At 27.3% G+C, this 15,597-nt stretch overlaps 1 protein-coding gene across 7 annotated transcripts in view; it reads left to right on the forward strand.

Moving 5' to 3' along the window:
* LOC142222327 (CUB and sushi domain-containing protein 3) overlaps positions 1-15,597 on the forward strand; it is an 839,952-nt gene that overhangs the window by 733,626 nt on the left and 90,729 nt on the right. For 4 of the 7 annotated variants that reach the window (XM_075292412.1, XM_075292415.1, XM_075292413.1 and 1 more), the window contains one exon: positions 6,715-7,209. The exons of 1 other annotated variant lie outside the window; for it this stretch is intronic. In XM_075292412.1, the coding sequence (XP_075148527.1) occupies positions 6,715-7,037 (323 nt within the window). In that variant the 3' untranslated portion in view covers positions 7,038-7,209. Of the gene's footprint in view, positions 1-6,714; positions 7,210-15,597 lie in introns of those variants that run through there. 2 more of the 7 variants (XR_012718306.1, XR_012718304.1) reach the window with 2 other exon arrangements.

The raw sequence follows: 15,597 nt of genomic DNA on the forward strand, positions 1-15,597 counted from the left end.
CAAATTCGGAAGAGTAAGTCAGTTAAAAAAAGTGATGAACATTTCTTAATCCAAATAAAAACTCTAAGCCAATTCAGAAAGTAATTGAAAATAGTTACCTTTTTAAATAAAAAATTAATTGGGGTTTACATTCAAAATCAATTAAATTTTTAATTGAATCAATTAAAAAATTAATTGAAAATTGCTAATGACATCAATTAATTTTTTAATCAAGAATTTTTTCTATGCCCAATTAAAACTGTGATTGATACTATCATTTTCGCGATTGAAGACATTTCAATTAAAAAATTAATTGGATCAATTAATTTCGTGATTGAATCAGAAAAAAAAAAATTGTGTGTGGTAGTATAGATGATACTCTATCGTAATTAATAAGACCAACTAGAAGAAAAGCGACCTAAAATTGACAAAGTTATAAGCAATTGAGTGAACAAATCCGATGTCAAATCATGCAAATATGACCAGCTCACCCACACAAAAATTAATTTTCGTCCTTGTTCCCAAAAAACACCCTGTACCAAATTTCATCAAAATCGGTTAATAATTGCGACCGGAATCCTGTGAACAACAAATACACGGACAGACGGACACCAAGCGCTAGATCGACCCAGGAGGTGATTCTGAGTCGATCGGTATATATTTTATGGGGTCTATAATCAATATTTCTGGTAGGTACATTTTTTGGCTGATCAAAGTTATTATATCGTGACCACTATGTGGTTTAGGGCAGGGATCCGGAGCGGAGCGGAGCGGAGCGGAGCGGAGCAAGCCCTTTTTTAGCCGGAGCGGGAGCGGAGCGGGAGCGGCATTTCTAAAATCCGGAGCGGAGCGGGAGCGGAGCGGGAGCGGAGCGGTTTCCAAATGAAAAACCGCTCCGCTCCGAATAAAATATTACTTGAATGAAATGTGTAACTTTGAAATTACACTGTGTAGGTAATTTCAAATTTAGCTAGTACTTAGCGTAGTGTGAGCAAACGTTTAAAATGTACGATATGTATTTTTGTACGTACGTACATTGGGGAAAACACAACGTGTTTTTTTAGTAATTGTTTTCAAAAACGGCAAATGTCAAAATATATCTCCAGTATGTGTTGTAAAAGTAACAACAGTACTTTCCCGTATTACTACAAAGATGGTTGTAATGAACGTCAAATAAATGCAATTAAACGATCTTATTTATATTTAGTTTTTTAGTTTTCTACACTGAAAAAAATATTGTCGTGAAGTCAAAGATTCCATGTCCTTAGAATAAGAATGCAAATTTTGCTTAACATGGAAGACGCATTTCTCTAAAATAAAGTTTTTTTTTTTGTCCAAAAGGCAATAAACTTTTGAATGAAGTTGTACTGTCCTTATAATTAAGTGATTTTACTTAAAAATGTGTATCATAACATGAAAGATAAAATTTTTGAGGTAAGGTCAACGTGACTTTAATAAATAAGAAAAATTCTTTAAAATTAATAAAATTGTCTTTAAATTTGTTTCCTTTTTGCATCTCAAAAAATCGTTAAAAAATAAGACATGTATTTCAACACTTTATTTTAAAGACGCTTTTTACTTGAAACATAGCATAATTTCTACTGGAAGTCGAGTCTTAATATGAAAAAAAAACAACTCGTTAACTCGTTTTTAAAGGATTTTGATAACAACTGACGAAAAAATTTAAAAAAAAATGAAAAATTAACAGTTGCTTCCTAGAAGCAAGTACATAACCCCCGAATTTAAAAGAGAATTACGTATTTAAAGTATCCTTACTTGTATTCTCCGCTTCTTTGGCTCGGAATTAATACCCAAACTGTTAAAGTAAAGACAAAATCTTTGGAACCGGGCATGTTTTTTTTTCAGTGTAAGGACATTCATATTTGCTTTACTATTGTACTATATCCTAGCATTCTCTTATTTCTGATATTAGTTCTCGAAAATTTAATTAAAATTATGGATAGTTTCAATTTTGGTTGAAAAATGTGCGCATATACATTTATTATACAATAAAGGGGAAAAAAGCGAAATTAGGTAACACTAGATCTGAGTAAGAATATTCGTAGGTATATCACGGACTGATGTCGATGGAGGTTGTTGCCAAAGACAATTAAAGAGGAAGACGTGAATTGGGCATGTTGTTATTCTTTTTTCTCGAGAACCAGAGATTAGCCCCATACATGTTCGATGAGAAGTTACAACTTTTTTTCGATTTTTCTTTTCATTTTGCATTCGTAACAAAACCTAATTCACTTATTTTACCAATTTGTTTAACTTTTAACAGAACAAAAACACTTCATGAAACATTTAATTAATAATTTAGTGCAATCGACACAGAAATTTGCAGGAACTTTTGAGAAAATAGCAAAATAAAAATTGTCTGCATGAAACCAGTAAGTTCGGAGCGCCTTTCCTACAAGTATGGGGCTAATCTCTGGTTTCTGACACTAACACTATCAAAGCCCATTTCATATCTTCCTCTTTAATTGTCTTTGGTTGTTGCAAACATAAACATACACACACACATTACAAATATAACAAAACCTCTTCTCTACGTCTGTTGCAAAACAAAAAAAACTTTCGGAGAGTAGTTACTTCTACTCTGTGTATAGACTTTCAATTCCAATCAGTTGCCGTTTTGGTCCGATCGGACCAAAATTGGTCCAAAAGATTTCCAATTTTTAAATTTGGTCCGATGGTCCAAACAGAATTTGGTTCATTTTGGTCCTATTTCATAAATTTGGTTTCTATCACATATTAAATAGTAGATGGTGTACCTCAAAGAATATTGTCGGGAGTCCAAATATTTCACATGCTTAAAATACGTGTACTAATTTTGCTTAGAATAGAAGACGTGTTTCTCTGAAAAAAAGTTTTTCCTTGTCTAAAAGTCTCTAAACTTTTCAATGAAGTCTGTTTATCCTTATAGCTAAATGATTCGACATAAAAATGTGTATCCTAACATGAATGCAAATTTCGTTTTAATGAAGTCAAAATGGATTTAATAATTCTGAAAAAATCTTCAAAATTAATGAAATGTTTCAACACATTGTTTTAAAGTCATTATACCCTAAACCACATAGTGGTTAGGGTATAATAAGTTTGATTTGATCGACTAAGAATCACCTCCTGAGTCGATCTAGCGCTTGGTGTCCGTCTGTCCATATATTTGTTGTTCACAGGATTTCGGTCGCAATTATTAACCGATTTTGATGAAATTTGGTACAGGGAGTTTTTTTGGGCACAAGGACGAACGTTATTGAATTTGGAAGAAATCGGATCAAATTTAGATATAGCTCCCATATATATATATATATATATATATATATATATATATATATATATATATATATATATATATATATATATATATATATATATATATATATATATATATATATATATATATATATATATATATATATATATATATATATATATATATATATATATACATATATATATATATATATATATATATATATATATATATATATATATATATATATATATATATATATATATATATATATATACATATATATATATATATATATATATATATATATATATACACATATATATATATATATATATATATAATATATATATATATATATATATATATATATATATATATATATATATATATATATATATATATATATATATATATATATATATATATATATATATATATATATATATATATATATATATATATTATATATATATATATATATATATATATATATATATATATATATATATATAATATATATATATATATATATATATATATATATATATATATATATATATATATATATATATATATATATATATATATATATATATATATATATATATATATATATATATATATATATTGCCCGATTTCGACAAATGGGGTCACGTTGCACTTTTTTACTAACCGATCGTCGTCAAATTTAGCACAAAATAATCTTCTGTATCACCCTTTAAGTCTGAAAATTTCATCGAAATCGGTTAAGATTTAGATATAGGTCCCATATATATGTATCGCACGATTTTGCCAAATTAGGTCATAAAACCCTTATTTATCAACCGATCTTACTCAAAGTTGCCGAAATGTAATCTTCTATAGCACTAACTATATGTGCAAAAAATCATCGAAATCGGTTCAGATTTAGCTATAGCTCCCATATATATACCGCCGATTTTTCTAAGTAAAATAAAACTCAATTGAACAAATAACACAATGTTTGTACTATAATTTTCTCGAAGAGGAGCGGAGCGTGGAGCGGAGCGGAGCGATTTTTTTTTTCTCGGAGCGGAGCGTGGAGCGGAGCGTTTTTTTTTTCTCCGGAGCGGGAGCGGAGCGGAGCGAAAAAAATGGACCGCTCCGGATCCCTGGTTTAGGGTATAAAAAGTTAAAAATTAACCATTAAAAATAAGAAAAAAACGAGTAAAAAAAATTTAACTAAAAGAACTTCCTGTGTAGTTAAAATAAAATTTTTGGAAGTGCCTTTAGAACAATTTCCAAAATTTTTTGCTGGGAATTTAATATAAAGCATTTCAAGTGAATTTAATGGAACATATCAAATCGTACGGTTTCCAAAGTTCAATTTGGAATTTGCAACATAAGATTTTAGATTTGAAGGAAATTTATTTAATGCGGTGTTTTCACCAAGCATGCTTTGGGGTTTGAAATGTTTTCCCTTTATAAGCACTTCAAAAGGAGTCGTTTTCGCCATACTAAAAAACAAGTTCAAAACACAAGTTTTCCTCCAAAACACGTCAATTTTAGAATGTCAACCTAATTTGGAATATACCCCGAATAACATACCCTATTCAAAATATATGTCAAAATATTGAAATAAGTTTCATAGAAAAAAAAAGAATAAACAAAGGCTTTTAAGAACATGGACATGTGAAAATAATATAAAAAATGTTTTCCCTTTGCGCTCGCGGTAATTATTTGGACATAGGTTGCATATAACACAATTTTAATCAGTCGGTATGGGGGCTATGAAAATCAAAATATTAACGATATTTAGTGCAATTTATATGTCCTTATATATGTAACTTATATGTAAGGTACAAATTCCTATTGCTCCAAGATGTCAAATCGGGAGATTGATCTAAAAAAAGAGTTATACCGAAACATTGTTCGATATAAACTTTATTTGGCATAGCTCCTTTTGGATCCAAAATACTTCTAGATTTAAAAAAAATAGGTTTCCATGCCCTCAAATTGGGATATCGGTCTATACTAAAACATGACCCAATATGCATTGCTCTTTACAACTATAAAATATTGGGACTACACCAAAATATGGGTCATTATAATATCACTAAAATATCTCTAAATTGCGACTTCTATGTCTCAAAGAAGTCAAATCAGGAGATCGGTCTAACTTGATCGGAAATCGACATGTTGTTGTTCTACAAACGGAATGACTAACTTCCCAGCTAAAAAAACGTCGCCAAAAAAGTAGTGAAAATGTTCTTTTTGTATCCAAAAGTGGTGCAAAATGGGCACAGAAGCGATGAATTAAACATGGGCTTGTCATAGGACGGATGTCCACCATTTTAACAGCCGTTGCACACCTTCTTAAGGTGTGATACGAATTCAGTGTTTTGGATGTGAATTAAGAAATTTTGTGAGGTTTTGACAAATAAATAATTTTTAAAATTTGTATGAGTTTTAATGCATTCTTAAACTTATTTGGAACGTTTAACATCAAATATGTTCAAAAATTCGCAATTTTTATAGAATGGATTTGGCATTTTTTTTAGTAAAATTTAAATAATTTTTACCATTTTATTAATTCTAATTCTTATAAAAAAATTGACTCAAATGAACTTCCGGCGCAGCTATATTAAAGAATTTGTTTGGGGGGACATTTTTGGAAGTGCTTTTAAAGTTGTGCCTTGAGAAGGACTTCCAATTTTTTTTGCTGGGTTATGGTATTATACCCCCATCGCCCATGGTGTTGGGTATAAAAAGTGGAAAATCAATTCTCACAATCTTCTCTTGAAGTTGGTCCAAAATCTCGTTTGGGAGGAAATAACTACTTTTTTTGGGCACATACCTAAACTATACTATTCCAAAAATTATCATGTTTTTAACAAACAAACGTACAAGCCGTTGTATTTTTCGAAAACTTATGTCCCAACGTCAAAATATGTGATATCTGTTTTTTTTAATCATCTTCACTGTGTAAAATTAAAATTGCTAAAATTATTATAATTTTTCTTGTAAATATTTCTCATTCGCAAAAATATTTATTAAATGTTTTTATACAAAATAATTGTAATATTTTTATTTAATATTTTTTGGCAGAACTTTTTCAATAACTTCAAATCTTTTTGAGCAAGGTAAAACAGCAAAGTTGATACAACTTGGAAATAGTTCGATTTTAAAAAACTATTTGATATGGTTACATAAGTAAAATCAGATAATTTGTTTGTAAAAATTATTGTAAAATTTTGATAAAAATGCATTCTGTAAAAAATAAAAAATTTTAATATTAAGCAAAAATAAATATGTATAGATTTTTGTTATTTTGATACACATGTTTAAAGATTTTAAATCCAACAATGAATTGCTTATTATGTAGAACTATTTTATTATTTAAAGTTTTGGTATTTATTTTTTTTTTTTATAGTATTTGATTATGATTTTCGCTTAAATAAATTATTATCAATTTTTTATTGACATAAAATTCTATATTGCTTTTTTTCGTACAGGTCTCAATTCAAGCCGACGCCATTTACAAAGTGGTGGAGCCAGCATAGCTGGCAGCTTGCATGGTATAAATAGTGGAGCCCTTATCATACCACCAGCACCATTGCCACCACGAGCCATGCATCAACCACCACATATATGTATATCCGGTTCTAGCCTGGATTTAGGTCCTGGCAATTATCCCGGCATACTAATCAATGGCGATTCACTGGAAGACTCATCATCAACCTCAAATGATTCCATAGGCAGTATACCCTTTCTGAATGACTGCGAAACGGAAAATCTAGGACAGCATATGATGCAGGCACATGGAGAAACGGTTTAACGATTATGACAAAATAGATTTATACAAAAAGCAAACATATGTATGGATATTGTTTTAGTTGGTTTTTGTTTATATTACGAAAAACATTTATTTAAAATTTAAATCATGTTAATGAAACGTTTTTTTAGATATAATTTTTAACAAACAAAAATTTGTGTTATTTTTATTGTAATTTTTTTTTTCAAACAAAAAAAAACACAATACAAGGAATTTAAATAGAAAATCAAATAGTATAAATAATATTAAATTTGATTTTAAAAACAAATTAAAATTTTAGATAAATTAAAAGAATTTTTTTATATTTTATGAAAATCATACCGAAATTGTTATAAAAAAAATGTATAAAGCCATATGAATAATATTTTTTAATAAAAATTTTGTTAAATTTTGTTTCTTTTTTATTAAATACCCATTACCGATAATAAAAACAAACCCCACTAAAAAAAAAATCTAAACAATTTTTATGAGATAAACAAAATGATCTGAGATGGACGATTTCCCAGAACATATATATGGTGAAGAAGTAGAAGAAAAAAACTGGATTTAAGTATAAAATTAATACAATTCAAAAGTTAACAATACCCAAAAGACAAAAGAAAACATAAATGAAGTTTAAAAATTGATTAGAGGTAATTAAAACGTAAATTAAAAAAAATGAAACTGCATAAAAAGAAATTCTATATATTGAAAATATAAATGAATTGAAAAAAATTTAAAAAAAAATCCAAAATCAATTGAAAAGAATAAGAAATCATGAATAAGACAAAATAAAACACTGGCAGATTATTAAGGTCTTAAAATTCTAGTAGAGAGAAAGTGAATATGTTAATGAAATTAAAAAAAAAGAAAACTACTAAAATAATTTAAATGAAATTGAAAATTGATCTTTCAATTTCGTCATGCAAATTCAAATACGTATAACCATCTCTCGAAAATGAGATTTGCCAAAAATATAAAATTAATAAACAAAACACAAAAACAAATACACTAAAACTGATAACTAAATTCCAAAGCAAACTGATTTTGCCAAATAAAATATAGAAAACAAAAATTACTAAAATTGTAAAACTGACTAAATAAGCGACACGAAGGAGTAAAAAAAAATGTGAAAATAGAGAAAACCAAAAAAAAACATTGTTGATTTTTATATTTGATACAAAATAATATTCTTATATACTTAGGAAATTAAAACCAAAAATCGAAAAAGATCGTTTTTAAAATCCAATAAAATCTAAAGCAGAAATAATACTCCAACAATAATATTAAATTAAATTGAATGAAACCCTCTCTGCTCATCCCTCAAAATAAATCAATAAATCTACAAAGAAGTTTTACCTTTAAATAGCAAATAAATAATATCCATATATAATTCATAAAAACAAATTATCATTACACATTTCAGCCAAGGAGTATAAAATCGGAAAAATAATTAAATGTTGGAACTTTTCAAAATTATCGACAAAAGTGGACATTTTAGGTCGGTGACAAGACCTCCTTAAAAAAACGCGATTGTCGCTATTCTGGTCATTCTTATATACGTGGAAATTGACTTAATACGCATTGAATTGATCTACTATTCAAGTTTATCCAACATCAAATATCGATTTTTTAGATTGTGATTTATTGCACAATTTATCGATTTTATAGCTAATAAAAATACTCTTCGTCATTTAGGGTTAAAATTTACTATTTGACTTTATTCAATATCGAAAGTCGATTATCCAACATCAAAACGAGAATGAAGCAGCCGAGGTGCGCCGCCGATTTCAGTCGCCGTCGACCATTTTTTGCCAATCGACGCCGCCGCCGAATATGTCGATTCATCTCAACTCAAATTTAGCTGCCAATTAATCGAAAATATCGGTTTAAATCAAAAAAAAATGTGTTAATAATTGTCGTAATTTTTGTCAAAATTTTGAGCCTTTCACCCCCAATCAATCTATTTCAAAGTGTTATAATAATTTTGCAAACATTTACTTCAGAAAATTTGAATGAAATGTAAATTTGATTGTAAGATCGGTTGTACAACTAATCTCATTACCATTCGAATAACTTCAAATTGATTTTATAATGGATAATACTCAGCCGCCGAAGAGACTTTTTTATATCGACTTAGCCGTCAAGCCGCCGTCGCCGGAGGCAAAAATTTAGTGTCAGCCGCCGCCGACAAAAATGGATCGGCTTCATTCTCTGATCAAAACTCGATTTTCAAGACTTATTGTACAACTTATCGATTTTGTAGATAATGAAGCCGCCGAGTCGCGCCGCTGATTTTAACCGCCGGTGACCCTTTCTTGGCAGTCGGGGCCGCCGCCGAATATGTCGACTCATCTCGATTCAAATTTAGCCGCCTATTTATCAAAAATATTTATTTAAAAAAAGAAAAATGTATTAATAATTGTTGTATTTTCAGTCAAAATTTTGAATGTTCGTTCCACAATTATTGAATGTTATTGAATGTTATTGAATGTTCGTTCCACAATTATTGAATGTTAGGTTTCTATAATAATTTCGTAAAAATCTTGGTTGTACAACTAATCTCATAACCATTCCGATAACCTCAATTTGATTTTAAAAAGGAATAAATGTCCGACGCCGAATATATATATTTATATCGGCTTATGTATCACAATGGACTGAATAGTCTAAGTGAGGCTGAAACTTAATCGGGCTGCCACTTTAACCTATCGGCTTAGCTGCCGCCACTGGAGGCAAAATTTTAGCCGCCGATAAAAATGAGTCGGCTTCATTCATTAGAAAAAAACTCTTGTGACATTTTTAATTAAAGTTTACTATTGGCCTTTGGTCAATATCAAAAGTCGATTATCGAACATCAAAAATCGATTTTCGAGACTTATTACACAATTTATCGATTTTATAGCTAATGACAAAGAGACTTTTTGAAAATTTTGATTAAAGTTTACGATTGGCCTTTGGTCAATATTAAAAGTCGATTATCGAAATTCGATTATGCATCCAACATTAAAAATCGAGTTTCAAGATTTATCGCACAATTTATTCGTTATTAAAGATAATGAGAAGATATTCGACATTTTTGATTGAAATGTTTTATTTGACTTTGTTGAACATCAAAAGTCGATTATCGAAATTCGATTATACAATTTGAATCCATTTCATGGTAGTCGAATTTATATCGATTTAATACCACTAATAATGATATTCACTATCAGAAATCGGTTCAATAAATAACTTTTTTTGTTGCAATAAACGATCACTCGATTTTCGAGCTCATTAAAATTCAATAATCGATAATGCAGTTTCATCTAATATCATTGACAAATCGCCTTTTAAAAATGTAAGTATCCCTATTGGAAAGCTTGACTTAGGCCAATATTAAATAGTCATATTTACGTACATGGTAATCGACTTAATATGCTATTGAATTGTAGATCAAATATTCAAGTTTATCGATTTTTAAGATTGCGATTTATTGTGATCAATTTCAATTGATTTTATAGATAATGAAAAGACATTCGATATTTTTTTTAAAGTTTACTATTGGACTTTGGTCAGTTTCGTTAATAAATTGTCATTTTGAAATGGAGTTATCGATTATGGAAAAATCGATTTATGCGCATGTCTTTTCAATATAAAAAATCGATTTTTAATCAATTTTAAAAGAATATTTACCAATCTTTTAAACATTTGGGAAAAATCAACATTTATAGTCATGAAAAATCTAATTTCGACATAACAGATTTTATACCATTACGAATTTTTAAAACGTGGGAAAGAAGGAACACAATCTGGGGAATATCAAATGTTTATTGATTGATCTTCATACCCATACAAAATCGATAATGCTCTTGTAGTGGCGTTATTAGTTATTACCTTTATAGATAACACTATATTCTTTAATTCATAAAAAACAAAGAAGCTTTGAATTTAATATACTTATGTACTAGGTTTTGTTTGTCATTAATTTTCCATAATTAAAATTATTATAATAAAAACTTTATAACGATAAATCTATATCGAATCCTACGCTTTTATAATATATAGTAAGAGATCTACATTTGTTGATATATCAAGAAACCCACATTGGCGATCCTGCCATACTAGATGGCCCGAAGTATATCCCATAAAAGATATATCGGCAAAGACCATCGCGTCGACATTTTTGCGAGAATATATACCGCGATTTGGTGTTCCATTGAAGATAACGACGGATCAGGGGACACAATTCACATCAGCGGTATTTAGGGAACTTTCCGATTTTCTGGGCATTGAGAGGATTAGGACAACAGCTTACCATCCACAATCAAATGGAATGATTGAAAGATTCCATCGGCAATTGAAGGCTTCCATTCTGGCTAGAGGAAATGTGTCAAATTGGGTTGACGAATTACCAATTATATTGCTAGGGTTGCGATCTACCAATAAGGAAGATATTAAGGCAACAGTAGCTGAAATGGTCTACGGTCAAGGCTTACGTTTACCAGGAGAATTAGTTGCGGATTCGGGAGAGACATTTAATTCCACTGAGTTTTTGGAAAAACTAAAAGAACATTTTAGAAATTTTCGATCAACAATTTCCCACCACAGCAGGGGTAAACAGATTTTCAAACCAAGAGCTCTAGATAATTGCAAATATGTTTTCGTGAGAAATGATTCAAACAAGAAGGGACTAACACATCCGTACGAAGGACCGTTTGAAGTAATAAAACGAGAGAGTGAACATTTTAAATTAAAAATTAATAATTCAGAGAAAAACGTTGCAGTTGATAGAATAAAACCGGCTTTTATAGAATCCCAAGGTCACACAAGGATGAGCGCAAGAAAACGACAAGTTACATATAGTTTAAATTAATTTTTTTTTCCAACGGGGGAATAATGTAGTGGCGTTATTAGTTATTACTTTTATAGATAACACTTTATATTCTTTAATTCATAAAAAAACAAAGAAGCTTTGAATTTAATATACTTATGTACTAGGTTTTGTTTGTCATTAATTTTCCATAATTAAAATTATTATAATAAAAACTTTATAACGATAAATCTATATCGAATCCTACGCTTTTATAATATATAGTAAGAGATCTACATTTGTTGATATATCAAGAAACCCACACTCTCATGAATATTTGGGTCAATCTTTCGGGTTTGATTTTAAATTTTTTTAAAGTAAATTTTTCTAAAATTTCGAAAACAAAATTGGCATTAACCATAGTTTAAATGTAGTGTGTGTATTTGGAAAGTGATTATAGATTTTGCAAAATTCGACTGCTTCATAAAAATGGCGTTTAAATGCCAACAACGACATTTGCAATTTTTGACCTTTTGAAAAGCAGTTATCGATTTTGGAAAATATCGATTTATACCAAATTGAATTTAGTTCAGATTATTGAAGCAACTACCAAAAAGAGAATGACCTTTTGAAAAACAGTTATCGATTTTGGAAAATATCGATTTATACCAAATTGAATTTAGTTCAGATTCTTGAAGCAATTACCAAAAAGAAAAAAATTACCAAAAAAGTCTATAAACGCGGTTGCTACAACCCTATCTGTTTTTTGCGTATTATTGTTAATCACATAGATCAATTAAACAATGTACGTGTTTTTATATATTTATATATTCTTAGTATCCGAATTCCGAATTAGTACTCCACAATTCGAAATAGAAAATCAAACATTTTTTACAACCATAACAATCGCATACACCTATAAAATCAATAGTTTACATAATTAAATCACGTTAAACATTTCAACATTTTTAATTGAAAAACAAAAAAAAAAACAGAAAAGAAAAGAAACAACCAACAATAAAACAAAGAATAAAAATTATTGAAAAATTAGTGACTATCAAAATTGCATCTTCCAAAAACAAAAAAACTAATAAATAAATGAAGTGAATTAAAATAATTTTATTAAACAATAAATGTATAAATTGATTATACACAATAAATAAGAGTTGAATTAAACAAAAACAAAGTGAAATAAATTTGTATAAAAAAACTTCTAAGATTCCGTTTAAGAAAATTCACAGAGTTCTTAAAATAAGTAGGGTAAAATGAAAATAATTCGGAGGTCTAGTAAATCTTCATATATAAAAACCAATTTTTTATATATTCTGTTAATTCACAATTTTCAATTTATAAATTTCGTTAAAAGAATTATTTAAAAAAAAACACTTATTGTTTTTAGTACTGCACAGAAAAAAATTTCACGAAATTTTTTCCAATTAAAATCTTAATTGAGTATTAAAAAGTATCGAATTAAAAATTTTATTGATTCAACAAATTTTTTTAATGAAATAAAAATCAATCACACAAATTAATAGTATCAATTAATTTTTTAATTGGATCAATTAATTTTTTAATTGATACTATCATTTCTGTGATTCAAGACATTTCAATAAAAAAATTAATTGAATCAATTAATTTCGTGATTGAATCAGAAAAAAATTTTTGTGTGTGTAAGCAAGCTGAAATTTGTCGGAGTATTATGGCCTGCTTTATTCAAAATAAGTTCAAGCCAATTTTTGAAGTATTCATATCTCGCATCCAAAAATTCAAAATATTATTCAATTTAAAGGACATTTCTTTAAACGAAGAATGTTTTCAATTTCTTCCAATATTGATTTTTTTTTCAATTTAAAGAAAATTAATCAAATAAAGATTTTTTTTTAAATTAAGACAAATTGACTTTTACGGAAGGATATAAATTTTTAATTTAGATTATATCATCTTTCCTTTTAAACCATTTTTTCTAGGTACGACAGCCATAAATTTGTCTATATGGGTTGTTATTTATTTAACAACCCAAACAATAAAAGAAAACTTTTCTAAAAACATTTGAGCTTAGAAAATTACTAAAATTTTTATATTTTCAAATTTAATATTTTCATAGATTTAAATCTTATAAAATTCCTAATGAATTATTTGAAACCCCTACATTCTGAACTCTTTCTCTAAAATAAATATAGAGATAGAAATGATTATTATTCTTATTATTTTTTTAGATAAAACAACAAAATTTAATATGTTATAAAGAAATAGTAAATGTTGGTAGTAATACAAATAAAGAAGACAAATGAAAACAATTACAATTAAAATAAAATAAAGTAATTAGGAACTCAAAACAAACAAAAACTGAACACATTTTAAGACACTTTTTATAATTATTTTTTTTTTATATTTTTTAAAAAACACAATTATTTTTTTTTTTAATCGAAGAACAGTAAATGAAAATAAAAATCAAAGTTATTGGTTTCATAGAGCACTTACGTTTTGCAATAAAAAACCAAAAAAAAAAAAACAAAAATAAATTGAATAAATAAAACAAGAAAAACTAATTGAAAAAGCATAAACGTTAAGAGAAGTCTAATAAATTGAAAACAAAAAATAAGAAATTAAACCAAAAGTTAAAATTGTTGTTAAAAACTAAATGAAATCTAAAAACACAAAAACATATTAGGCTAAGTATTAAGTCAATAAAAAGAAACAGGCATTAAATAATTTTTAGTTTTATTAAAAAGGAAAAGATTTTTATTTAAATTTAAGTTAACGTGAAATATCAAATAATGAAACTAATAAAAAACAAAATTTAAAACAAACGGATTCCTTTTGAAAACGTTTAAAATAATATAAAAACACACACAAAAACATATAAATAATATTGTTAGAAAAATTTAAGAAGATATTGAATTAAAGCAAGAGTAATAAATAAGGTTTAAGTAAATTAACAAAAGCAAAAGTAAAAGTAAAAAAACATAAATTCCAAAGAATCTTCTGAATTAATGAAATAAACTAAATTCAAATTAAATAAGAAATTAAAAAGCCCCCCAAAAAACCACAATAACTATACAATATAAAAAATACCAGCTCCCCCAACCCTCTTAAACTAAATAAATAAAATTCCATAAATACGCATAATTAATTATATATATACCTACAAATATATATATACATTAAACAATTACAACTGAATACACAAAATAAACAATATATAAAAAAGAATATAATAAAAACAAAAACGAATCGCCAGAAGACGAAGAAGAATTCCCCAGAAAAATAAATCATGTTAACATTAATGATAATGAATAAATATTTAACTAAACAAACTAAATATTAAAAGAAAAATCAAACACAATGAAATAAAATGATCATATTATAAAAAAAAAAAAAAAACAAACGAATCCCCAATAACAATTACACACATAAATGTTTAGACGACAAAAATTTTAATTTAATATTATTTCGTATATATGTTACACCTACCCAAAATCCCCAACCCTTTATCTTTTTTTTAACATTATGCTATATTTATATAATGAAATAAAGTGTAATGAAAATCCATCATAAGAAAATCCCCTTGTAATGTTATAACGTTTTCTTTTTTTGTTTTTAATGGAAGCATTAAAACCCAACATTTGTTTTATATTATCTATTATCAGTATAATGATAATAACAATAATAATGATTATTAAAATATACATACACATACATATGTATTTTATTTAATTATTATATTTATATGTATATTTTATTTTGTTATATCAACATTATATTTATAAATAAAATATTATTGAGATTTTA

The sequence above is a fragment of the Haematobia irritans genome, chromosome 1 (genome assembly GCF_050003625.1).
Source record: "Haematobia irritans isolate KBUSLIRL chromosome 1, ASM5000362v1, whole genome shotgun sequence".
NCBI classification, from domain to species: domain Eukaryota; kingdom Metazoa; phylum Arthropoda; class Insecta; order Diptera; family Muscidae; genus Haematobia; species Haematobia irritans.